At 33.8% G+C, this 27,183-nt stretch overlaps 3 protein-coding genes across 3 annotated transcripts; 1 reads left to right on the top strand and 2 right to left on the bottom strand.

The window, feature by feature from the left end:
* The first annotated feature begins 1,132 nt into the window (after nt 1–1,132).
* Nucleotides 1,133–7,135, top strand: fgf1a (fibroblast growth factor 1a). The gene is made up of 3 exons (XM_051128144.1): nt 1,133–1,498; nt 5,501–5,604; nt 5,682–7,135. The coding sequence occupies exons 1-3, from the start codon at nt 1,357–1,359 to the stop codon at nt 5,877–5,879; spliced, it is 444 nt and encodes a 147-aa protein (XP_050984101.1). The 5' UTR covers nt 1,133–1,356; the 3' UTR covers nt 5,880–7,135.
* Nucleotides 7,136–10,462: 3,327 nt separating this feature from the next.
* ndfip1 (Nedd4 family interacting protein 1) lies at nt 10,463–15,961 on the bottom strand. The gene is made up of 8 exons (XM_051128143.1): nt 15,718–15,961; nt 13,862–13,949; nt 13,618–13,748; nt 13,447–13,534; nt 12,646–12,770; nt 12,444–12,510; nt 11,486–11,592; nt 10,463–11,345 (listed from the first exon to the last, which is right to left on the bottom strand). The coding sequence occupies exons 1-7, from the start codon at nt 15,745–15,747 to the stop codon at nt 11,486–11,488; spliced, it is 636 nt and encodes a 211-aa protein (XP_050984100.1). The 5' UTR covers nt 15,748–15,961; the 3' UTR covers nt 10,463–11,345.
* Nucleotides 15,962–19,719: 3,758 nt separating this feature from the next.
* Nucleotides 19,720–24,488, bottom strand: gnpda1 (glucosamine-6-phosphate deaminase 1). The gene is made up of 7 exons (XM_051128142.1): nt 24,371–24,488; nt 23,811–23,948; nt 23,636–23,737; nt 23,351–23,533; nt 23,094–23,278; nt 20,047–20,221; nt 19,720–19,916 (listed from the first exon to the last, which is right to left on the bottom strand). Exons 2-7 carry the CDS (start codon nt 23,932–23,934, stop codon nt 19,873–19,875), a joined length of 813 nt encoding a protein of 270 aa, XP_050984099.1. The 5' UTR covers nt 23,935–23,948; nt 24,371–24,488; the 3' UTR covers nt 19,720–19,872.
* Nucleotides 24,489–27,183: the final 2,695 nt, after the last annotated feature.

Raw genomic sequence — 27,183 nt, 5'->3', positions numbered from 1 at the left:
ATTACAAAGATTAAATTTTTAAGAACCTGCTGGCAAAGTTAAACCTTTTTAAAAGATTTGCAATTCGTCCTTACAAACAAAGTATGTGATAATGAAACAAATAATTTCATCAACAATTACCAAAATATTAACATTAAATGAATTACATTGAAAAAAGAAAAATTAAAATCAATATACACTACCGTTTAAAAGTTTGGGGTCAGTAAGACTTGTAATAGTCTTTAAAGAAGTCTCTTATGCTCATCAAGGCTGCATTTATTTGATTAAAAATATAGAAAAAAACAGTAATATTGCAAAATGTTTTTACAATATAAAATAATGTTTTTTTATTTTAACATACTTTAAAATAGAATTTATTCCTGTGATGAAAAGCTGAATTTTTATCAGCTGTTACTCCAGTCTTAAGTGTCACATGATCCTTCAGAAATCATTCTAATATGCGGATTTATTATTAGAATGATCAATGTTGGATAATATCAACAGTTGTGCTGCCAAATATTTTTTGGAACTTGTGATTTTTTTTTTTTTTCAGGATTCTTTCATGAATAAGTTTAAAAAGTACAGTGTTTATTCAAAATATAAATATTTTATAACAATGTAAATTATTTATTATTAACTTTTAATAAACTTTTAATTATTAACTTAATACATCCTTGGTGAATAAAAGTATTAATTTCTTAAAAAAAAAAAAAAAAAAGAAAAAAAAAAACAATAAAAATGTACTGACCCAAACTTTTGAACGGTAGTGTATATATATATATAAATGATACATAAGACATAAATTAAAAACCAAATCTTATACGACGAGTTCATTTGCAAGAACAGATACCTTTTTTCTTTTTTTTTTTTTTACTATTTTCAAAAATCATTTTTTTCATTGCGCATTCCAATTAGTTGGGTTGTTTGGATTAAGTAAAAATAACTAAAAATAAAAAATACAGCACTAACACAATAAAAACATGATAATACAAAACATGATTTTGAGCCTTTTAAAAAACAGAGTTATCTGTTTTTGCAAACAAACTCTTCATATTTAATGTGTTATATATTTGTGCGGTTTTCGCTGGGATGTCACACTGACATGTGTCTTGCTGAAGAGCTCGGGCAGGTCTCGATTCCGGGTTAACTAAAACACGTCCATCGTCCCCTGCAGCTCCAGCATTATTAACCGTGTCTCAACCCTCCACAGCTGCCTACCTAGACCTAGACAGCATTTTCGGCCGCCGCGTGCACGTTCCGAGTCAGCAACCCTAAAAATGCCGTAGGTAAGCAGCTCGCTAGAATTTGAGACACGGCCATTTTCAGTTTCCAAACAGCGCCCGTGCTCAGAATAAGTTGGCTCATTGAATAGTAGGCATGACGGAGGCCGATCCTGCGGTGAAATTCAACCCGCCGGACTATAAGAAGCTGACGCGACTCTACTGTATGAATGGAGGATTTCACCTTCAGATCCTGGAGGACGGGACTGTGGCAGGAGAGCGAGAGGAAGACATCTACAGTGAGTTACGCTGCAAGCATGCGATATGACGTTATGAGAACGCGTTTCTCTGCTGCTGGTGGATATGCTATCACAATGCCTGCAAGATGAGAAAACACAGTATTAAAAATAATAAAGCAGTCAACACAGGGGTAAATATAATTAAGAATAAATATACAGACATATTGTTACTTTCAATATTGCGTAGTGCTGAAAAGGGTATTTTTTAATCTTGATAACATCAATACATTGCTCTTGATGAAACATGTCAAGTGTAAAGAATGAAATACTGTATTAAAAAATATCAGGAATTCACTAATCTATCTATCTACACATACATAACATACACTACCAGTCAAAAATTGGACTAAGATTTTTAATGTTTTTTTGTTGTTGTTGTTGTTTTTTAAAGAAGTCTCCTCATCCAAAAGCTGTAAAATTCAGAAATATTTTTATTATTTAAAATAGCTGTTTTCTATTTGAATATATTTTAAATTCTAATTTATTCAGGTGATTTTTAGCATCATTACTGCACTCACATGATCCTTCAGAAATCATTCTAATTTTCTGATTTGCTGCTTAAAGAACATTCATTATAGGGCTGGCAAACTATTAATCGCATACAAAATAAAAGTTTGAGTTTGCCTAATATATACGTGTTTACTGTGTGTAATTATGTATATATAAATACATGCACATTCATGTATATATTTAAGAAATATTTACAAGTATATGTATTTATTATCATTTTTATAGAATTTATATTACATATAAATAAAATATTTTGTACATAACATATGTCTCTTATGTATATATTTAAGAGACACGTTATGTACAAAATATTTTATTTATATATAATATAAATTCTATAAAAATGATAATAAATACATATACTTGTAAATATTTCTTAAATATATACATGAATGTGCTTGTAATTATATATACATAATAATTACACACAATAAACGCGCATATATTAGGCAAACTCAAACTTTTATTTTGTATGCGAATAATTGCGATTCATCGTTTGCCAGCCCTAATTCATTATTATTATGTTGAAAACAGCTGAGTAAAATTTCTGTTTTTCAGAAGAACAGCATTTATCTGAAATCTTTTGAAACATTATAAATCACTTTTGATGAATTTAAAGCATCCTTGCTAAATAAAAGAATTAATTTCTATAATTTATTTCCCCCAAAACATAAATAAATAATATTACACTGACTCCAAGCTTTTGAATGGTATAGTGTATAATGTTACAAAAGCTTTTATTTCAGATAAATATTCCAGAATCCAGAAAAAAAGTAATTGACTGTTTTAAATATTGATAATAATAATAAATATAGCTGCAAGCAGCAATTGCGGGGCCAAGCACAAAAGAGGCAGAATGAGGAGTTAAGCACGGCAAGGAGCAGCAGACCGACTACAACAGTGAGTAACTTAAGCCATTTTAGGATAATATCAGTTGAAATGGCTGAAAAATCATAAATACAACCAATCGTAATAAAATTTAATGGCTTATCACTTTTGACCAACAGGTGGTGCTGTTTTCAAATTGATGTGACGTGTTCTGTGTGAAATGACAATGACACACACAAAGTTTGCCGTCATTATGTCAAAGCTTTGCAGAGATACAGCCTCATATGTAGTTTGGCATCTTTCCAGCAAATTTGTTGATGCGCTAAACGAAAACGGTTTCGTATATCGACACGAAATTCATAACTTTTTGCCAGCATAGTCTGAAGACGATCTGAGCCAAATTTGGTGAAGATCAGACTAACAGTCTGGGAGGAGTTCGAAAAAGTAGGTTTTGTACATTAATCAAAATGGCGGACAGGAAGTTTGGCCAATTTCGGCATAATGGGTATCAATGTTCTCGACTTGACCCAAGGAATCTATTGGCATCAGTTTCATTCCAATAGGCTAATGTAAACAGAAGTTATTAGCATTTTTGTAAATTTCATTATTAATGTTTAGTGAATGGCGTATTACTTCTGACCCATAGGTGGCACTGTTACCAAATTGATGTGGCTTGGTCAGAGTGTGGTGACAATAGCACATATAAAATTTGGTGTCAATATGTCAAAGCTTTGCAGAGATACAGACTCGGATGCAATTTGGCATCTTTCCAGTAAATTCGTTGATGCGCTAAACGAAAACGGTTTCGTGTATCGACACAAAATCCATAACTTTTTGCCAGCATGGTCTGAAGATGATCTGAGTCAAATTTGGTGAAAATTGGACTAACGGTCTAGGAGGAGTTCGAAAAGGTAGGTTTTCAACATGAATCAAAATGGCGGACAGGAAGTTCAGCCAAAATTGGCAAAATTGGTATCGGTGTTCTCAGCATGACCGAAGGAATCTATCAAAATCAGTTTCATTTCAATAAGCTAATGTACGCAAAAGTTATTAGCATTTTTTGAAATTTCGTTATAACTTTTGACCACAAGGTGGCGCTGGCCCCAAAATTTTTATGTACATACAGGGCATGGTGCCGAACATTTTTGTAATTAATGTCGAAACGATACGCTAATCCGTTCTCAAGATACAGCATTTTAAAGCTAAATTCAAAATGGCCGACACCCAAAATGGCTGACATGGGAAAATTGGATATGGTTCGACTCGGTATGACACACCGAATCTAAAGAGACCAGTTTTGTGATTTTTGGACAAATCATTCAGACGTTATAAAGAAAAATAGCCATTTTTCGTATCTCCTGACCACTAGGGGGCACTGCACCGAAACACTGCAGTTAGCCTCAGGTCATGCTTGTTATAACACACACCAAGTTTGGTGTCAATATGACAAACTATTACGGAGATATAGCCTCACATTGATTTTTGCTAGCTTTTCGTAGAATTATTTTGCGTGTTATTCGTGAACGGCTGGACGAATCGACTTGAATTCCATAACTTTTTGCCAGCATGGTCTGAAGATGATCTGGATCAATTTTTGTGACAATCGGTGCAACGGCCTAGGACGAGTTCGAAAAAGTAGGTTTTACAAACAATTGAGAATAGCGAAAAAAACTAAACCTTACGATTTTTGAATTTTGGTGTCCATTCAACTCGGCATAAGCCAAGGAATCAGAGGAAAAAAAGAATTTTTGTTGTGTGGCTTACGGTTCAAACGTTATTAGCATAAATCTTTTGAAAGTTTGGACAAGTGGTGGCGCTAGAGAGTTTGAGTTAGAGACTCCAAACTTGCTATGGTTAATGTTGGGACTGTCCTCTATCAGTGTGCAAAATTATACAACTTTCCCGCAAGCGGTTCTATGGGCTGCCATAGACTTGCGGCGGAAGAGGAAGAAGAAGAAGAAGAAGCGGAATAATAATAACGCCAACGGATACAATAGGTGCCACCGCACCTTCGGTGCTTGGCCCCTAATAAATGTTTCTTGAAAAGCAAATCAGAGTATTAGAATGATTTCTGAAGGATCACGTGACTGGAGTAATGATGCTAAAAATTCAGCTTTGAAATCACTGGGATAAATTACATTTTAAAATATATTCAAATAGAAATCAGTTATTTTAAATAGTAAAATTATTTCAAAATTTTACTGCTTTTGCTGTGCTTTGGGGATCAAATAAAAACACGCTTGGTGAGCAGAAGAGACTTCTTTAAAAAAAAATGTAAACATCTTACTGTTCACAAACTTTTGACCGGTAGTGTACATTTAAACATTTACATACACACAGCCTATGTGTGTGGTTTGTGCATATTAAAAAGACATTATTTTACATAAACGTTGTTTAAAGCATGTCTAATGTTCAATAGTATTACAAAATCTTCTTGACTATTTTGTTAATTAATTTGAAATTAAAAATGATTTACACTGCTATATTGTTCTAGTTAAGCTTGAAAACTTTCATCCCTGAAAACATTTGTCCTTGATCTTATGTTATCGTGGGATGTTAGTTACTATTTTGGAATCTGGATTGTTCTGTATCATTTCCACTAATCCTCCCATGTTCACAGCTGTCTTACTGTGTGTGTATGTGTGTGTGCGTGTTGTTTTAAAGGCATACTGCGCATAAAAGCAACTAGTCCTGGAGTGGTGGTCATTGAAGGAGCAGAGACAGGACTTTACCTCTCTATGAATGAAGACGGCAAGCTGTACGCTTCAGTAAGTCTAGAAATCATTGCGATACAAAGGCATAAGGAAACATCAGCATTTGAACAACTACCTTTGTGTCTTTGCAGTCATTAGTAACAGATGAAAGTTATTTCTTGGAGAGGATGGAGGAAAACCACTACAACACGTATCAGTCGCAAAAGCACGGCGAGAACTGGTACGTCGGGATAAAAAAGAACGGAAAAATGAAACGCGGCCCAAGAACGCACATTGGACAAAAGGCCATTTTCTTTCTCCCTCGACAGGTGGATCAAACAAAGGACTGAGGCCTGAAACCTGAAACCTGATCGTATTTAATCAGACAGAATAAGCGCTGACACTTTACAATAAGATTCTGTTTGTTAACATGAGTTAACTACTGTAGATTTCAACGTTATTACAATCAAAAGTTGCTGCACCTAAACATGAACTAACAATAAAGTTAAATATAAATACTGTATAATAAATACTGTAGCATATATATTGCTCATTGTTCATGTGAGTTAATGCATAGCTAATATTAACTAATGGACACTATTGTAAAGTGTTAGTAAATCACCACATAATCCGCTGTGGAATCACAGGATTGCTCTATTAACAACATATGACAGACATCCAAATATACAGTATATGCAGACTAACAGAAGTTTACTAACCCTTGAATGTATGTCAGAATGTACTATTTAAATATGCACTGACAAAGAAACATAATATATAGAATAAAACTACTATAATAGTAACCTATTTTTATTTTTAGAGAGTGAATTGAATTCCTCAGTTAGAACAATCTCAGAAAATGAAATTTCGTGTTGTTTTCTTACAGATATATAATAATGTGTCTCTGATTGTACTTGTTTTATTTTTCTTGTGACACAGAAATATGAACATTATTGTGCCGTGTCATTGTACCTTTCTGGATCATGTTACACATAATAAATATCTTCACTGACCTGTATTGAGTTGAGTATATATTTTTTTATATATTTATAAGTATATATCATTTTTTTGTTTTTGTTTTGTTATTTCTTTAATCTTTGTTATTAATAATAAAAACCTAGATAACAAACTAAAAGGACAACTACAATAAAACAAAGACACAAATGAAATAAAGAGGTCAGGGCCCTATGAAATCTGTTTTTTTTTTTTTTTTCATAAATTCCATTTAAATGTTTCTAGACTATTTTAATGGTGATATATATATCTATATATATCTATATATATATATATAAATAAAAGTATGATTAGCATACATTTTATTATTTTAATGTACTATTTAAATATGCACTGACAAAGAAACATAATATATAGAATAAAACTACTATAATAGTAACCTATTTTTATTTTTAAAGAGTGAATTGAATTCCTCAGTTAGAACAATCTCAGAAAATGAAATTTCGTGTTGTTTTCTTACAGATATATAATAATGTGTCTGATTGTACTTGTTTTATTTTTCTTGTGACACAGAAATATGAACATTATTGTGCCGTGTCATTGTACCTTTCTGGATCATGTTAAACATAATAAATATCTTCACTGACCTGTATTGAGTTGAGTATATATAGGCCACGTTCACACAGCAGCACAACGGTTGTCAATATAGTGTTGTCACGATACCAAAATTTTGACTTCAATACGATACTTGACTAAAATATCACAATACTACTACTGAACCGACATAGAACAACAGGAAAAGTAACTGAACAATAGATGATCCTAATGGAGATCATTGTTATTTTATCTATTAAAACAAAGAATTTCATCCCCCTTTTAAAAAAAAAAAAAAAAAATAATAATCACATGCAAGTGCCACTACACAGAATTTTGGTGAACAACTACTGAGCCTACAGGTATGTAGAGATCTTTGCTGTACTGGTAAGTTAGCTTAAAGGATAAAGCCATGATATAGTCATTTTATTTCACAGCAACAATGTATATCATGACATAGTCATTTTTTTGTTTTTGTTTTGTTATTTCTTTAATCTTTGTTATTAATAATAAAAACCTAGATAACAAACTAAAAGGACAACTACAATAAAACAAAGACACAAATTAAATAAAGAGGTCAGGGCCCTATGAAATCTGTTTTATTTTTTTATAAATTCCATATATATATATATATATATATAAAAGCATGATTAGCATACATTTTATTATTTTTCTCAAATTCCGTTTTGTTTGTGAATCTCTGTTTTCCATAAATTTTCTGGATTCTATTTTAATCATTTCAAAAGCATGTTTAATGAATTTATAAAGGATAATTACATTTGATAAAGAATGATTATTTTAATTTATTATAGTCTTTTATTATTATTTTTTTCCAGAAATACTGTGTTGCGTACTTACAATTTTCTGGTAAATAAATTCCGGTAAATATTTTTTTCTGGTAAATATCCTTAAACATTGTTTTAATAATATTTTATTAGTAGTAGTAGCACTATCTTTACATTAAGTAATATATTAATATATTTCTACCTGTGAAGTTAAATCAAACTTTTATTTTGACGGATTGCTGTAAAGACCATTATATATAGGGTCTTCATTATATATAGTAAACTGCTAATGAAGTGACTCTCAGAGCAGTTCTAGAGATTATGTTCATGTGTTCATGTACTCATTTACCAAGGCGGCAGAGGCTGAAAACACCATGAGTGTCAGGCCTATGTGTGTAGTAAACAAAAAATGTGCGTCTGCGCTATTCACTAACACAGACATGCAGAAATATGGCTCTTATTAAAACTAATTCTTAAAGTACCGGTACTAGTAAAATGCGGAATCGCACCGTTTTTAAGGGGGTCATCGGATGCCCGTTTTCCACAAGTTGATATGATTCCTTAGGGTCTTAATAAAAAGTCTATAATATACTTTGGTTAAAAATTCTCAATAGTTGTGTAAAACAACACCCTTTTTACCTTGCCAAAATCAGCTCTGCAAAAATCATCTCATTCTGGTCGAGGCTGCTTTAAATGCAAATGAGCTCTGCTCGCCCCGCCCCTCTCTTCTCTCTGTGAAGTGACGAGCCTGTTTACTTTAGCTGCTAAACTTGCTAACTAGCACTTTATTAGGAAAGGCGATTGCAAAGATTCATTAAAAAAAACTTATACTCACTTCTGCTGTAAGTGAATCTGGATCATGAATGATTCGCGTGAATATAGACGGATATATGTAGATCAGAAACCGGTAATACTTTAAGTTTTACGGACGTCGCCATCTTTGATATTGCTTTGGTCTGTGTTGCTGTGGTTAATTGTAAAAAATACGGGATTGACTCCTGTTGCAGGTTCATACTGCTGTGTGAACAGGACATTTTGAGACTCACACCTGTATGCGGTTGTCAATCCCAAAAACTGACATTGTGAATGTGGCCATAGCCATGTAAAATTATAATAACTGCAAATTAACATTACTATAGTGAATATTACTATAATTAAATACATTAAGACACTAAACCAACAAATTACAGGTAATCTTTACTAACACACATGACAGATTTATATAGAATTGTTTAAGTGATGATATACGCAAGCTTTCTATAGTTTGGCTTTCATTATTTATTTATTTATTTATTTATAATTTTATACAATAAAAAATCTTTTGTTTTGCAAGGATGCATTAAATTGATCCAAATGCTAATGTCTATTAATCAAAGATTGTCAAAAGATGTTTATTGACCAGCAAATCAGCATATTAGAATGTTACATGTCTCTAAAATGAAATATGAGCGCCAAAAACTATTATATCTGTATCATATAACACAGTTTAGCAATCTCACATGAGCAATATCTGAACAAGTAGAAATGTGATATTGATTTTATACAATACTTAAATTAAGTTAGTATTGTTAAATTGTAGTGTTAAAAAATAATATTGTTAATACTGTCCTTTTTTTTCAGAAATAAAAAATGTAGAATTTTTTTGAACGAATCAAGTGAGCCAATGACCTTTGTTGCTGAATGAATCTCTTCGTTTAAACAAATTGGCTGAATGACTCACTCATTAGTTTTAGTTTTACACTGTAAAATTTAATTGATTGTTGTGATATAAAGCTGAATTTTCAGCATCATCCAGTCTTCAGTGTCACATGATCCTTCAGAAATCACTCTAAAGTGCAGACTTGCTCAAATCTTTTGAAAATCTTTGATTTATTAAAGTTCAAAAGAAAAACATTTTGGGCATCGTTGCCCAAAGAAAGTATTATTTGATTTTTAAAAAACGTTTCCTAAAAATATATTCTTTAAAATACATTAAAACGTATTACTTATGCAATGTTGAATATAAACATTTCGTCAACAATTTACAATAAGGTGTCATTTGTTAACATTAATGTATTAACTAACATGAACGAACAATACATTATGCTATTAATCTTTAATGTTAGTTAATAAAAATACAGCTGTTCATTGTTTGTTCATGCTAGTTCACAGTGCACTAACTTATGTTAACAAACAATTTATGATTTTAGTGACGCATTAAAAATGCTGAAATTATAAATGAAATTATTATTGTTCATCCTTAGTTCACATTAACTAATGTAGTGTTACCAGTATTTCCTTTTAAAGCTGCTTTTTGTAATTCCAATTTAGTGCTTTTCTCATCTAAAATAATACTGAATTTAAATGTTTATTTTGGGATGATTTTGCAGCTTAAATTGATGTGCGATTAATTCAGTGAATTAACTGGTACATCATGCAATTGATTAAAATTTTAAATCACAGTAATATTTCACAACATTACCATTTCACTGTATTTTTGATCAAATAAAAGCAGCATTTGTAAGAATAAGAGACTTTTCAAAAACATTTTTAAAAATCTGACTGACCACAAGGTGGTTGTGCTAGTGAATATTATTGACAAATGCACGAGTGATCTGTGGTGTTGCCATAGATGTTACATTTATTAAAAGTTACTTGACAAGTGTAAAACATACAAATCACAAACAACACATGTGAAGCACTACCCCATACTGAAGTCTTCAATAAAAATAAAACAATCAATGAACCATCTACTGCTACATTTGGCATCATAAAATATTCTGTTATCCACACTGATTGATTAAGCGCATTACATATTCAGGTGTGCTTTTTAATGCTGAATCATTTTGCTCCTCAACTGCTATCAGGCTAACATTTTATATAATAAGAGTATTTTGGTCCGTTTGTGACAGTAATTTCAAACAAGCTGACAGATTCTTGAATAAACTTTGCCTTAATTTAATTTTGGCTTTACAGGGACCTGGCAGACACTCTTTGTTATCTTGCTCTGTTTATATCTTGAAAGTGCATATTTATAACGTTTAATATCTCTCTTCTCGTATACCGTATATACACATACTCTTTTTCTAGTTCACAAAGTTCATTTACTAGATTTACTCACAAAGTAAAATTACAACTTTCCCACAATTTAAGAAAAAACCCACAGAAACAAACTGCGACTGGGAATTTTACAAAAACAGATTCTCTGATGGCCGCTAACTGGAGCACATGCAAATGTAAGTAGCTTCTAACTGCATAATGAATGTATACCGTATGAGTGAATTAAGCAATGATAAATGGTTGGAGGAACTCGAATCCTTTAGAAAAAAATGCCAATGTAATTAGTTGCATTATGCAAACAACCGAGAAGTGCAAGGGCGTCTGAAGCAGATGTGTTCTTTGCACTGTTGTTGTTGTTTATGTCCTGAAGATTCAAAAAAGCTGTAGGCGGCTCTCTTTGACTTTGCCGTTTTGTTCATTTTGCAATTATCCTGAGAGTTTAATCTATTCACAAAATCAAAAGAGAGAAAACACTTCACCTTCACTTTAAGATCATGTCCACAATCATTTCAATGGTCTTAATTTATTCTCCCCTAATGCAATGCATAAAAAAAGTAGAAGTAAAAGTATTTCTTTTGATTTACCTAATAGATAAAAAGAACTCGGGTTCGAGGAATGGTAGACATGGAATGATCTGCCATGTTGCGAACTCTGGAATAGTTAACAAACCCCCGGAAGAACAGCAGGAATCCTGGAATAATAAAAAAATACATAATTATTATTATTAATAATAATTTAATAATTTATAAATTACTAATATTAATCATTCACAAAATAATATTAACAATAAAGTAATAATATTTTTCAAGTTTTTTTAATCATATGAAGAAATTTGGAGAAATTTAGCATTACTTGTTGGCCACTGTAACCTCTGCAGTGAATGGGTGCCGTCAGAATGAGAGTCCAAACAGCTGATAAAAACATCACAATAATCCACAAGTAATTCACACCACTCCAGTCCATCAATTAACATCTTTTCAAGTGAAAAGCTGCTTGTTTGATTAATTCATAAATAAGGCCAAAATATGATTCCATAATCCATAATATCTCTTCCCCCAATGAAAAAGTCTGTCTCCTGTTGTCCTCTCACATCAAAATCTGCTCCCAAATTTTTTTCATAACACTTTTCAGACTTATAAATGGTGCTTGATCTGTGCATATTTCTCTCCTGATTCAGAAGAGACTATTTTTCACAGCAGAAGGCAGCCAGAGGAAAATATTTAAAGTCAAAAACGTCTTGAAGATGGATTTGTTTCTTACAAACAGGCAGCTTTTCATGTCTCAAGATGTTATTTGATGGACTGGAGTGGTGTGGATTACTTATTGTGATGTTTTTATTAGCTGTTTGAACTCTCATTCTGACGGCACCCATTCACTGCAATGGATCCATTGGTGAGTAAATGATGGAATGCTACATTTCTCCAAATCTAATGAAGAAACAAACTACATTTTCAGATAATTATTATTTTTGAACTATTCCTTTAATAAACATCTATGAATGAATATAACAGAGCACATTTAATTACACAAATATACACTCACCTACAACAAGGAAAACCCACCACAGCCAGTACTGCCCATCAAAATATCCAGGGAAGTAGGTAGAAAACTGTTTAATCACAGAAAGAAAAGAGTCATCCTCTATTTAAAAAAAACTAATAAAGCAAAAATAGAAAACCAACCGTTTTAAATATTAATCCATGGTTTTATATGATGTAACATGTAACATATTAGCCTGTCATACCCTGACAATCAGAACCCATTTGACCAAAGACAATCCAAACCCAGAGATGGCCCCATAACGTCCAGCCGCAGACGTGGTCAGACAGAAGGACAGGAAGAAGCCAATCCAGTTAAAGAGGAACGCCACTGATGACGCAAAGAAATAAAGAGCTATTAAAATATCTTTTGTCTAGCTATCAGCTGGGGGTGAGAGACACAGGCATAAAATTATATCTGGATAATGATAATGGCTGTTTTAAGCCAGTCTTGATTGAAAAAAATAAATAGAACACTAAAATCACCAGTAGGTGGCAGCAAGTAACGAGTCACCTTAACAAGTGATTCATTGAATCATTTATTCAAACGATTTGTTCAAAATAGCTGATTCATTTAGAAATGTAGCAAGTGGTTGTCTTTATGAATGGATCATTGAATCATTGACTCAAATGATTCATTCAAAAAGAGATTTATTCAGGAACAAAACATTGCAGTGTCGCACTGAGATGCACAAATGTTCTGCTTCAGCTTTGATCGTAACCATTTTATTGGCGAAACACTAAAAACAGACAATATTGTGTCTAAAATGTAACTTCAAACAGGCTTCATTACTCAAGATGTGTTTTTGTTTGTTATTTGCAAAGTGAGTGACAATGTCAGCTTGCATATCGTTAAAACAACAATCTTTGATATTACCGCACAACCCTACCATCATCCCAACTATTAATCAAAGTGTTAAAGTGTATTTTAAACAGAATGAAAAAAGACTAAGACGCATCAACAACTATTCTGCGTCGCTGTGGTGGTGAGTACTGTGCACTCTTACTGAAAAACGTAAGCATGAAAATCCCATCATTCCCGACACGCAGTTGATCCGTATCATCAAAGCTGTCTCTTGCAATGAAGTCCTCATCCTGTAGCAGAGGAACAAGTAAACATGTGTCAAAAGAGTGCTTAATTAACTGTAATTACCTTTAAAACAATCGCAAACGCTCACCCTGTCAGTGACTAGAGGAACGGTGGCCTCTGCTTTGCTCCTCTCAGCCTCGTCGTACGACGGCAGTGATGTGGCAACGTTGTATGAGGGGGGCTTGGGGTAAACCTCATCCTCTTTGTACTCAAAGAAAGCTACAGCAAACACGTCAGATATAGTAAAGTGGTTAGGAGTAATGACAGACGCATATGTTATTTCTGGCCTGCAGTGGTTAATGTGCAGACCTGCATTTACACGCTTGTTTTACCTGCGTTACTCGCTGCAATGCTGCTGTACGGTGGAGGTGCATCAGCGGTTTGTTGAAACACTTCCGCTGAATCCTCCTCGTTATTCAACTACACGACAAAAGAAAAACAAAGTAACAAGGATATCATATTACAACTATTTTACTTTTAATATAAGATGAATGTAACATTTTAAGGAAAGGAAAAGGAAAGGAAAGGACGTGACATGCGGCCAAGTATGGTGACCTATACTTGGAATTTGTGCTCTGCATTTAACCCATCCAAGTGCACACACACAGTAGTGAGAAGTGATAAAACACACACACACACCCGGAGCAGTGGGCAGCCACGGCTGCCCTCAATTTAAAATAACTTTTAATACAGAACTAACGAAATAATCAAATCAGAAATACATACACACTACCAGTCAAACATTTTTGAACAGTAAGATTTTTAATGTTTTAAAAAAAAAGTATATTCTGCTCACCAAGCCTGCATTTATTTGATCCAAAGTACAAAAAAAGTCAAATTTAAAATAACTGCTTCCTATCTGAATATATTTTAAAAATTTAATTTATTTCTGTGATTTCAAAGCTGAATTTTTTGCCTCATTACTCCAGTCACATGATCCTTCAGAAATCATTATAATACTCTGATTTGCTGCTCTAAAAACACTTATTGTTATGTTAAAAACAGCTGAACAGAATTTTTTTTCAGGTTTCTTTGATGAAATCTTTTGTAAAATTGTCTTTAATAATGACTTTTGATCAATTTAAAGTATCCTTGCTAAATAAAAGTTTTAATTTATATAATTTCTTTCCAAAAAAAAAATAAATAAATAAATAAATAAATAAAATAAAAATTGTCTTCAAGCTTTTGAATGGAATAGTGTATAATGTTACAATGTTTCTTTTCAACAAAGAATCCTGAAAAAAAAGAACTCAACTGTTTTAAATATTGATGATAATAATAATATAATAATAATAATAATAATAATAATGTTTCTTGAGCAGCAAATCAGAATATGACAATGATTTCTAAAGGATCATGTGACACTGAAGACTGCAGTGATGCTGAAAATTCAGCTTTGAAATCACATAATGTATTAAAATACATTCAAATATAAAGCAGTTATCTTAAATAACTATAGTTATTTAAATTAACAATAGTTATTTAAAATTAATAGTACAAATTTTTCAAAATTTGACTTTTTGCTGAATTTTGCATCAAATAAACGCAGGCTTGGTGAGCAGAAGAGACCTCTTTAAAAATTAAAAATCTTACAGTTCCAAAACTTTTGACTGGTAGTGCGTGTATAGCTTATACATAAGTCAATAACACATAACAAATGACGCAAACGTTTTCCATTTGTATGTTTTCGTAGTATAGTCCTGATGTTGTGCTGAATGAGTCCCTTATATAATATAAAAGTACTGTATTTTTGTTTTGTTTTTTTTAAATAGGCCTAAATGTTACCAAGGTTTCACATACGATTAGATGAAGCTAAATAGGTTCACCTCCTGTTGTAAGTCATTAACTTTAACACTGTTTTACCGTGAAATTAAACACCACAACACTTGATCATAATGACAGCCTAAGATATTGATAATTCATGATAAATTAGCGACTATATTGAATTCATATTCTACAATTTAACATCGTCAGCTCTTCGTTTTTCCGGTTTGTTGTTATTGCTAACAGAAGGCCGCAGCGGCTAACAAGCTAATTAATCCATCTGAGTTTTAGCTCTCTCTTCTCATAACGTTACAGTTTACAGTCTGAGAAACGATTACCAAAACCTCATCGACTCGATATATGTTTATTAAATCAGTATTACCTTCCAGAAAAACAACTCAAAGAACCAAATCATGTTTGTTACCTGCTGATATCCACTCCTCTGATCTGTCATTCTTCCGCGTTGATCCGTTCACTCAATCACTCATACAACAGTTATGATCACTAGTTTAACGTAACTTTTAACTTAATATCACGAACTGATTGTTTCTCAATTACAATATTCTCGTATGAAGACAGATTGACAGTACTAGGCTAATCTATAGCCCAAACAATGGCGACTGCTCATGCTCAGTCGGTTTCAGTGTCGGGCTCTGCGGCTCTGTCTCAAATCCTAGCGTGCTGCCTACCTAGACAGCATTTCAGCCGTTATCGACGCTCATTTGGAGTTGTCTAATTAGGCAGCTCACTAGGTTTTGAACACAGCCCATGAGTTATTTATGTCAGTGCAAAGATTGTTGTTATGTAACCAATTAAAAGAGTTTCCATTAGTGACTCTGCTAAAGTGTTCAACTGAAAGTACCTTTGAACTTTTTACTTTCATTTGTCTTTACAGTGGCTGGAGAGATTAGTTAGTGCAATTTCCTCATGATTGCCTGCAGTGTTCAGTCCAAGTACAGTCATAAACACTGTAATAGCTGTATAATATTTGACTCTGGAGGGCGCATCTTATTTCCAACCAATGTGAATCACTGTTATTTTTGCACAGTCATGTATGAACTTGATTACACTGAACTGCCTATTTTGTTCATTGAGATCTTGGAAATGTTTTTATGACTTTTCACCCACATGATGGGAAATGCCTCTTGTGCACAGTTAAAAATATAATATGGTAATTCTTGTACAGTTAAATATGTATACTATTTAATAAAACTATTTAAATATGCTTTCACGAACTGAAATAATGCTTAAATTAAATATGAAATATGAATAGTAGAATATTATTAAAAACTGAAAATGAGAAACCAAAATAAAATAAAGGTATATAAACACTGAAATATAAATATAAATAAGTAAACTAGATGAGTAAAGTTTGAGAACAAACTTTAAGTTGGCTTGAGAAAGCCTAGCCTGAAAGTTTGAAGCAGTTGTAAAAGTACCGAAGCAGCTAGCGTGATTTAACACATCGCTTACATGATTTAACATGTTGTTAACATGTTTTAGCATGATTAGCTTGTTGCTTGTATTTTTATAGGCTGATTACAATGTTGTTGGCATGATTAGCAAATTACTAGAATGTTGTTAGCATGATTAGCATGTTGTTAGCATAATTAGCAAATTACTAGAATGTTGTTAGCATGATTAGCAAGTTACCAGCATGTTTCCAGCGTGATTAGCATGTTGATAGCATGTTTCACATATGATTAGCATGTTACTAGCATGTTTCTAACATGGTACTAGCTTGTTGTTAACATGTTTCTAGCATGATTAGCATATTACTAGCATGTTAACATGATTGGCTTGTTGGTAGCATGTTACTAGCATGTTGTTACCATGGTTAGCAAGTTACTAGCTTGTTGGTAGCTTAATTAGCATTATACTAGCATGTTGTTAACATGTTTCTAACATGGTTAGCATGCTGTTAGCATGATTAGCAAGTTACTAGCATGCTGCTAGCATGATTAGCATCTTACTAACATTTTTCTAGTATGATTAGCATGTAACTAGCACACTGTTAACATGATTAGCAAATTACTAGAATGTTGTTAGCATGATTAGCAAGTTACCAGCATGTTTCTAGCCTGATTAGCATGTTGATAGCATGTTTCACATATGATTAGCATGTTACTAGCATGTTTCTAACATTGTACTAGCTTGTTGTTAACATGTTTCTAGCATGATTAGCATATTACTAGCATGTTAACATGATTGGCTTGTTGGTAACATGTTACTAGCATGTTGTTAGCACAATTAGCATTATACTAGCATGTTGTTAGCATGTTTCTAACATGGTTAGCATGCTGTTAGCATGATTAGCAAGTTACTAGCATGTTGCTAGCATGATTAGCATGTTACTTATTACCAAGTTACTAAAGATGTTGCTAGAATGGTTAACATGACTACCAAGTTACTAACATGCTGTTAGCATGATTAGCATGTTACTAGCACGTTGCTAGCATGTTTTTAACATGATTAACATGTTGCAAGCATGATTAGCAAGTTACTAGCATTTTGCTAGCATGATTAGCATGTTGTTAGCATGCTTCCAGTATAATTAGCATGTAACTAGCATGTTGTTAGCATTATTACCAAGTTACTAGCATGTTGCTAGAATGGTTAACATGTTACTAGCATTTTTCTAGTATGATTAGCATGTAACTAGCACGTTGTTAGCATGATTACCAAGTTACTAGCATGTTGTTAGCATGATTAGCATGTTACTAGCATGTTGCTAGCATGATTAACAAGTTACTAACATGTTTTTAACATGATTAACATGTTGCTAGCATGATTAGCAAGTTACTAGCATGTTGCTAGCATGATTAACAAGTTACTAGCATGTTGCTAACATGATTAACATGTTGTTAGCATGCTTCCAGTATAATTAGCATGTAACTAGCATGTTGTTAGCATTATTACCAAGTTACTAGCATGTTGCTAGCATGGTTAGCATGTTACTAGCATTTTTCTAGTATGATTAGCATGTAACTAGCACGTTGTTAGTATGATTACCAAGTTACTAGCATGTTGTTAGCATGATTAGCATGTTACTAGCACGTTGCTAGCATGTTTTTAACATGATTAACATGTTGCTAGCATGATTAGCAAGTTACTAGCATGTTGCTAGCATGATTAACAAGTTACTAGCATGTTGCTAACATGATTAGCATGTTGTTAGCATGCTTCTAACACAATTAGCATGTTACTAACATGTTTCTAACATGATTAGCATGTTGCTAACACGATTAGCATGTTACTAGCATGTTGCTAGCATGATTTAGATAGCTAGACAGATTAAAAATATTAGAAATATTAGAGTGGAAGCTTAAATGAGTCTAAATGGATTAGAAATAGTACATAAGCTGTGTCTCATTTCGAAGGATGCACCCTCCGGAGGTCGTATCCTTTGGAGGTTGCATCCTCTGTAGGATGCATATGCGGAGTGTCATCAAGCCTAGAATTAAATGAGACGGCCTTCGTAGGACGGACGGAAAAGGAAAAAGAAAGTATCACATTGCTATGACAACACACTAACAGTCTACACTGGACTCGACAATTGTTGTTGTTTCACGCCGCGGCCACCTAGTTGCGCTCCAACACTAAATAAATGAAGGAAAATTTCTAAACTTGGAAAGTAATTAAAAAAGAAACTGTTTTTTACTTGTTTTATTTTACTGCATATTTGAGGAGTTGCAGCATAGTACAACTGACATCTGTTACAGAAAAAGGAGAAGAAAAAAGGAGAACAAAAATGTATTAGTTTTACTTTCTATATTTAAACACCACATCGTCGCTTGTGTTTACATCGCAATTTATTTTCAAATAAACGACCCTTGGTTACGGCAACGCAAAGAATTGTGGGTTATCTGTAGCAGCGAAGGATACACCGCATGCATCCTCCGAATCCCTGTGAAAGAAGGACACATTCGAAGGTCGCATTTGGAGTGTCCTACTTGCTTTTCTGAAATGAGACAGCCTCTATGACGTATGTAGCCTTCGAATGCAGCCTTCGGAGCGTGCATCCTTCGTAATGAGACACAGCTATAGAAGTGAAGCTTGATTGAGGCTCAAGGGATTCTGGGAGTTTAGATTTGAATTTTGTCAGTTGGAGTTTGAATAGTGTTGCTCATTTGAACATTCCGTCAATGTAAGTCTATGGGATTTTTGGTGGTTTTGATAGTCTGGTTTACGAAAACTGTAAGCCTGATCAGTCTGAAAAGATACAGCACACTGAGTCAGACCAGTCTGAAGGTCTGGGCCGAGTTTGGTGGATCTAGCTTGAAAGCTCTAGGAGGAGACAGATACCGAAATTTGGCTCAGAAGAAGAAGAATAATAATATTCTTAAACAGTAGATCAGTAATTCGGCTTTCTCAAGCCAACTTAATAAGTATAAATACTGAAATAACCACATCATCAATCCAAAGATTCATATTTACAGTGCTAAGTCTATTTATTCATCAATTTGTGATTTATTTGTCACATTTAAAAGTTTAATAAAAGAAAAAAGGTCATCCAAAAACAAAGGAGTGCAATTTGGTAAATACACAACCACAAATCTGTTCATTCTTCTAATCAGTATCAGTCTATGGGCTCTACCATCTTGTTGTGCACATCCATAATGCCTGAAAAACACATAAAAGGACATAATCAGTTTGTTTCTTACATGCACAATTTTCCTGTATTCACTTCATTCCCTCAGGAGAGAAAAAACAGAGATCAACAGCCACGTAAACGAGAGGGAGTCCGTGTTACCTTTGAAATACTTGACCGTTTTGACCCTCAGCTCGTGTGTGGCGTCTTCATCACACACAAACACAGCCTGCGGGTGCTGCTGGAATGCTGACACCGTCCACATGTGATTCACTCCGTCTTCTATTGCTTTATAGAGCGCAAAGGCTTTATGTGAGCCAGTGATAAGGATCATGACCTGAAAAATGTCATATAATCATGTTAGCGTTCGTTGTATTGTTGCAGATCAGCTCACAACCACTAATGCTGTTGAAAAGACCCTTTTCACACACTGACATGTTTTTTCACAGTTATTAACAGTGTAAATCTAGCAAAAAAAAAAATTTTATACACTACCAGTCAAAAGATTTTTTGTTTTTTAAAGTATTATTTTCTGCTCACCAAGCCTGCATTTATTTGATCCAAAGTACAGTGAAATAGTACAATTTTCAAAATATTTTTACTCTTTAAAATAACTGCTTTCTATTTGAATATATTTTAAAATGTAATTTATTCCTGTGATTTCAAAGCTGAATTTTTAGCATCATTACTCCAGTCTTCAGTGTCACATGATCCTTCAGAAATCATTCTAATATTCTGATTTGCTCAAAAACAATTATTATTATTATGTTGAAAACAGCTGAGTATAATTTTTTCAGGTTTCTTTGATGAATAAAGTTCAGAAGAACAACATTTATTTAAAATATAAATCTTTTGTAACATTATAAATGTCTTTATCATCACTTTTGATCAATTTAAAGCATCCTTGCTAAATAAAAGTATTAATTTCTATAATTTCTTTCTCAGAAAAACAAAACAAAGAAACATATACTGACTCCAAGATTTCGAATGGTATAGTTAGGGCTGGGCGATATGGCCAAAAAATGATCATGATAATTTTTTTTCATATCAGTCGATATTGATAATTATCAAGAAAAATGGCAAATTTTAATTTTGTTGAAGTTTATAGGCAGATTTTTGCTACAATGTGAAATTTGTAAAAACAAACAAACAAAAAAAGTTAAAAAAGAGTTAAATGTGACAGGTAAATTCTTCACACTTTTTCCAGTCCTTAATAAAATAAATATCTTAACAGAAAAAAAACTATTTTTTTAGTTCTGCATGTTTTAATGAGTAATACTGTTTCAAATCAAGAAACAGGTTTGTGTTACCTGATAATATTAATAATATAAAAAAAAATTGTCTCTTAGAAATACACATTTGATAGTAGCTTGAGTTAGGATGCAGATGTAGATTTTTGTTCATTATCAAAATCAGTAATATCTGTAAAAATTGCAGCAACCTCATTTTATATGGTGAAATTTAATCATTCTGACTGTTTGAGGTGTTTTAAATTAACCATTGCTCTTCCATAGTATCATCCATAGATCATGATAATAACAGTTAAAACCACAAATATAGCATCTTAATACCATGGTAAAAATGTAATATGGTTCCTAGGTGTTTGTATGAAAAACAGTAACTTAGTCTAAATGCATAAATGCTTTAGTGTCATCACAAAAAATACTGTAATTATATTTCATTACTCCTTCAATACATTTAATACATGTCTACATCAATAATATAATAAAATTCAACACAAATATACCCACATTTTTGACACAACACCACTACAGTACACTACTACAGTAAATCTATGGTAAATGATGGCGATTTGTAGATTAAAAAGCCTTCTGACTATTTTGTTGTGCACAGTTTCTCCTGTTTGTCAGCGCTTTTTCATCTGGGTATAAACTGAGTCTTTTGTGTTCTTCACTGAATTCAAGCACTTCACACTGGTGTTTAGTGACTGAGACTCATCAGTGAACACATCTGCTCTAGTATGTTCGTGCCGTGCCGCTGTTTGAACTTTGATCCGAGCGGATAAACGAGTTGCGCGCTTTGACTAGCGCTCTTTTGTTCCGCCTTTGCCGCATTAACATTATATCAAACATTTATCGAACTCTTGTTTTCGTTTATTGAGGAAATTCGTATTGTGCTATAATTATCGTTAGCCCTAGGTATAGTGTATAAAGTTACAAGAGCTGTTTACTTCAGATCTTTCTATTCATCAAAAAATACTGAAAAAATTTTACTCAACTGTTTTAAATATTGATAATAATAATAATAAAATAATAAATGTTTCTTGTGCAGAAAATCAGCATATTAGAATGATTTCTGAAGGATCATTCGACTGAAGTTATGATGCTGAAAATGTAGCTTTGATCACAGGAATAAATTACATTTTCAAATATATTCAAATAGAAAACAGCTATTTTAAATAGTAAAAAGATTTCAAAATTTTACTGTTTTGCTGTAATTTGGATCAAATAAATTCAGGCTTGGTGAGCAGAAAATAATTCTTTAAAAAACATTATAATTAAAAATCTTACTGTCCAAAAACTTTTGACTGGTAGTGTATTTTCATGAAAAATATTAAATTTTTATTATAATAGTATTACATTTTCTAATTTATTTGTAATTATATACATTTTTGAGTATTAGTTTATTTACTGTAAATAGAATGCAGACTATAGTGTGCATTTGTTAAGGGGCTGTTCACACAGAATGCAATTTTCCATTCCAATGCACTTTTACGCTCATGTCTCGTGTCTTCTAAGCATCTTGCACAATGAGCATCATGTTCTTAAGGCGTTGCGTCGAGTTCAACTTTTACGCGCAACGCCACTCATCAATGTCAGCTTCAAAACAGTGGACCAATCAGAAGACCCTGGAGGCGGGGCAAGCCGTGCAAGCTTTTGTTTACAGTAGCAAGTTGACATGGCAACTGTTTATTTGACGGCAACATGGCAGCCAAGACATTCTGCACTGTGCTTTTTTAAAAAAAACATTCCAGAGTGCTTTTAGATGTAAAGAGACGCTCTGTGTGAACGACCCCTTACCCTGGTTATAACTAGCTTACAATGAATGTGGCCAGAGAAATGTGTAATTAGTTTGGCAATAAAGCTGAGTCACCCTACAAGAGAAGTAGAAGGAGGGGCTGACATTTATAGACGTGATTAAGGTACGTTAGGAAAAGTACATACAAATTAAAATATGAATATTTGTACCTCTCGGGCATCCATCACTGTGCCAACACCAACAGTCAAAGCCATGGTGGGGACTTTAGAGAGATCGCCATCAAAGAAACGTGCGTTGGCCAGAATCGTGTCCATTGCCAGGGTCTTAACACGCGTTCGGGACACCAGACTGGATCCAGGCTCATTAAACGCAATGTGGCCATCAGGTCCAATACCTGCAATGTGATTACAAGTCAGCGTTGTTCAATAGTGGCATTCAGGGGTCAAGGTTCAATCGCCTGTCTTACCGCCAACAAAAAGTTCGATGCCTCCAGCAGCTTTGATTTTGGCTTCAAAGTCCTGACACTCCTTCTCTAGATTGGATGCATTGCCGTTTAGGATGTGCGCATTTTCCGCTCGGATGTCGATGTGCTTGAAGAAGTTGTTCCACATGAATGAATGGTAACTTTCAGGATGATCTCTAGGAAGTCCTGTGTAAACAACAACTTGTACTTCAATGATGTTTAGTGATCAACTATATATGACAGGCAATTCAACCCTTGATCCCCAAGCTTGAACGAGCGGTCACATACCTACGTACTCATCCATGTTAAACGTTTTCACATACTGAAAAGACACTTCTCCCTTCTTGTGATACTCGATCAGTTTCTTGTAGCATCCAAGCGGAGTGCCTCCTGCAAAACATGGGACATACGAATAAGCCTACATTTTAAATAAACATGTTTGTGATTTTTTTTATGACTCTACCTGTTGGAAGACCCAGAGTGAAGTATCGGTCAGGACCGGGATTAAACTTCTTTATCCTGTTCCTGATGTATTTGGCAGCCCATTCGCTGACCTGGTCATAGTCATCCAGTATAATGAGCTTCATGGCTTTATCTGTGTCTGAGAGAAGCGGACAGGTAAGTCGACCTGGAGTGTGTGTTTGTGTGTGTTACAGTCCTGCCTTCTCCAGACTTTAGCCCCTGTAGACTAAGGCGGAAGTACAGCTGTAACTAACTACACTTCACTGATATGCAGAAATGCACTGTGCACAAGCGCGCTCCCGTTATAAGACAACTGTACACTGCAAACATGCGACAGATTATTAAAGGCTGTTTTTTACTGTGTTTATACGTCATACTCTTTTTGACACACCACGTACTTTCTCTCAGCAAGTTAATAAACAAACTATAATCGGTTGCTTGGAGTTACAAAAATATTTATAGAACACGTGACGAGAAAATCGCGACGACACTTGAATTTATAATAACAATATATTAAAAGACACATAAAGAGGTTGTCGTATTAAGTTCATAAACACTTACCAGACCATATGTTTATGAGTAACTCTTCCAGCACCACAGAGCAGCTCAGAGGAACACAATCATGTGATCGAGAGGAAAGAGGTTGCACATTTCACTCAGGATTTGTGTGTAAAACACATTGCGTCATCAAAAAAGGATTTTAGGAATGCTTCAGAAACAAATGTGTCTAATTCGGCAAGATTTATTCACTGTAAAAGAGCTTCATATTCTATAAATGTATATAAGCTGTAAAATAACATTTTAATGTTTGACAAACGCTCTGTGAAATGAGCTGCTTTACCTTTAAAACATGTTGATCAGTGATCACGTGATGCCATTTTAAATTATATTAGATGTTTTATTCACTATTCATTTTGTAAGTACATTTTCTACTGTAAATGTGTCAAAACCTAATTTTTGGTTAGTAATATGCATTGCTAAGAACTTCATATGGGCAACTTTAAAGGTGATTTTCTCAATATTTTTTGCACCCTCAGATTCCAGATTTCAAATAGTTGTATCTCGGCCAAATATTGTCCTATCCTAACAAACCATAGCCTACAATTATGAAAAGCTTATTTATTCAGCTTTCAAATGATGTAAAAATCTCAAAGAAATTGACCCTTGTGACTGGTTTTGTGGTCCAGGGTCACAAATATAAAAGAATAATAAAACATTTAGTGAATTAAATGGACATTATTATTATTATTATTATTATTATTATTAATAAAATTAATAGGGAAAGTTAATTTTAAAAGTAATGTATTACAATATTGCGTTACTCCTAAAAAAGTAACTAATTACCTTAGTAACTTTTTATGGTAAGTAATACGTTTACTTCCGAACCCGCACCGAAGTTCCGATCTGAATCAAAATATTCGCGACAGATAAAGCTCTGATCTCAGTCGAATGATTCACGATCCGCGTTTCTAAGCTCCGATCTGAATCAAATGATTCGCGAACCCGCTACAAATTGTTCCGATCTGAATCAAATGATTCGCGAACCCGCTACAAATTGTTCCGATCTAAATCAAATGATTCGCGAACCCGCACCGAAGTTCCGAGCTGAATCAAAAGATTTGCGGCAGACGAAGTTCCGATTTAAATCAAATGATTCACGATCATCGTTTCGAAGCTCCGATCTGAATCAAATGATTCGCGAACCCGCAACAAATTGTTCCGATTAGAGGTCTTCACGGGTCCAAAAATTTGTACTCGAGCCCGAAGAGACCTGTAAATTTGTTGTACGGAACCGACCCGGACCCGTATTTAATTTGAAAGTGGGACCCGAACCCGTACAGACCCGAGAAATGCCTTAAATTTACTACCCGGACCCGACCGTTATTCGTAAATTGGACCCGAACCCGGCTGGGAAGACAGAGACCCGACTGCACCCGGTCGGCACATATTACACAGCAAACTGCTAACAAGTCAACAAACAAGTTGCGAAAAAACTTGGCTTACCTACTGTTAGTAGCCCTGACTGCCATCAATCCTAACATTTTCGTCCATGTTAGGCGGTTCCTCTCTCTTGCCTACTGAATGAACCTTCTTAATTTATTTATTATTCCAGCCTGGAGCATTTTTTTTTTTTTTTCAAAAAACGCACAGAACAAGAAGTGCGTTACACTTTACTGCGTGCGCAGTGGTGTAGTGGTGTCTGGAGAAGTAAGAACTTTTAATTTAAGGTATTGTTTTCGTTATAATGTACTGATTCAAATTAGTAATCAACAATTAATTATCATGTTACCACTCATGGTGTTACCAATTATCGAGTTACATGCTCTCGCTCATGCAGGCGGCATTTCTGTCACGAAGCAGGACGAAGCGGGCGCGGGCGCAATCATATTTCAAAGGAAGCCGGCGCCAAGGTCTTGCTTTTATTGAGTATTTGCATTTATTCACGTGCAAATGGATAAGATATTATGTGGTCGACTGTCATGATTTTGGCTAATGCAAGACACTGCTGAATGATGCGCATCAGAGTGGATTTTGGTCTCGGGTCCTCCGTGAAGACCTCTAGTTCCGATCTAAATCAAAAGATTCGTGAACACGCTACAAAGTTCCAATCTGCATCAACAGATTCGCGAAAGTTCCAATCTAAATCAAATAATTCGCGAACCCGCACGGAAGTTCCGATCTGAATCAACAGATTCGCGACAGACAAAGTTCCAATCTAAATTAAAAGAATTCGCGAACTCGCACCGAAGTTCCGATCTGCATCAAAAGATTTGCGACAGACAAAGTTCCGATCTAAATCAAATGATTCGCGAACCCGCACCGAAGTTCCGATCTGAATCAACAGATTCGCGACAGACAAAGTTCCAATCTAAATTAAAAGAATTTGAATATTATCCGAAAATAAACGTCTCTTTTGATCTGTTTTTTGCTAGTGAACCGCTTCAACTGATTGATCAAGTCATGAGTTTGAATCAGTCGGAGCGGTTCCAGCGTAAAGACTGATAGTCACTGTAAAAACAGCAAATATGAGAAGCAGATGAACACAAAACAGCATAACAAAAATAAGGAGGGTAAACTTTATCATTAAACTAAACTGTGCTTATGTTTTACATACTTGGGCTACTCTGCATATGTATTAAATAAACGTCCTTGAGCGTATTTACTTGAACTTTAAATTATAACAAAAAGGGTTACATACGCATATTTCATTGTTTGATCAAAGTGATTGCTATGGACAATTTAGTAGTCACTAGGAACATAAAAGGGTGAATGTGAAATAAAGCATTTACAAATTATTTGCAGTTACACGGGTAAACCTGACAAATATTGTAACAGATTTCATTTTTACATTCACCTGTTCTGACCTCTGTGCT

The sequence above is a fragment of the Labeo rohita genome, chromosome 14, assembly GCF_022985175.1.
Source record: "Labeo rohita strain BAU-BD-2019 chromosome 14, IGBB_LRoh.1.0, whole genome shotgun sequence".
Classification (NCBI taxonomy): domain Eukaryota; kingdom Metazoa; phylum Chordata; class Actinopteri; order Cypriniformes; family Cyprinidae; genus Labeo; species Labeo rohita.
Note: the sequence above shows the minus strand (reverse complement) of the source record. Positions and strands in the feature narration are given on the sequence as shown.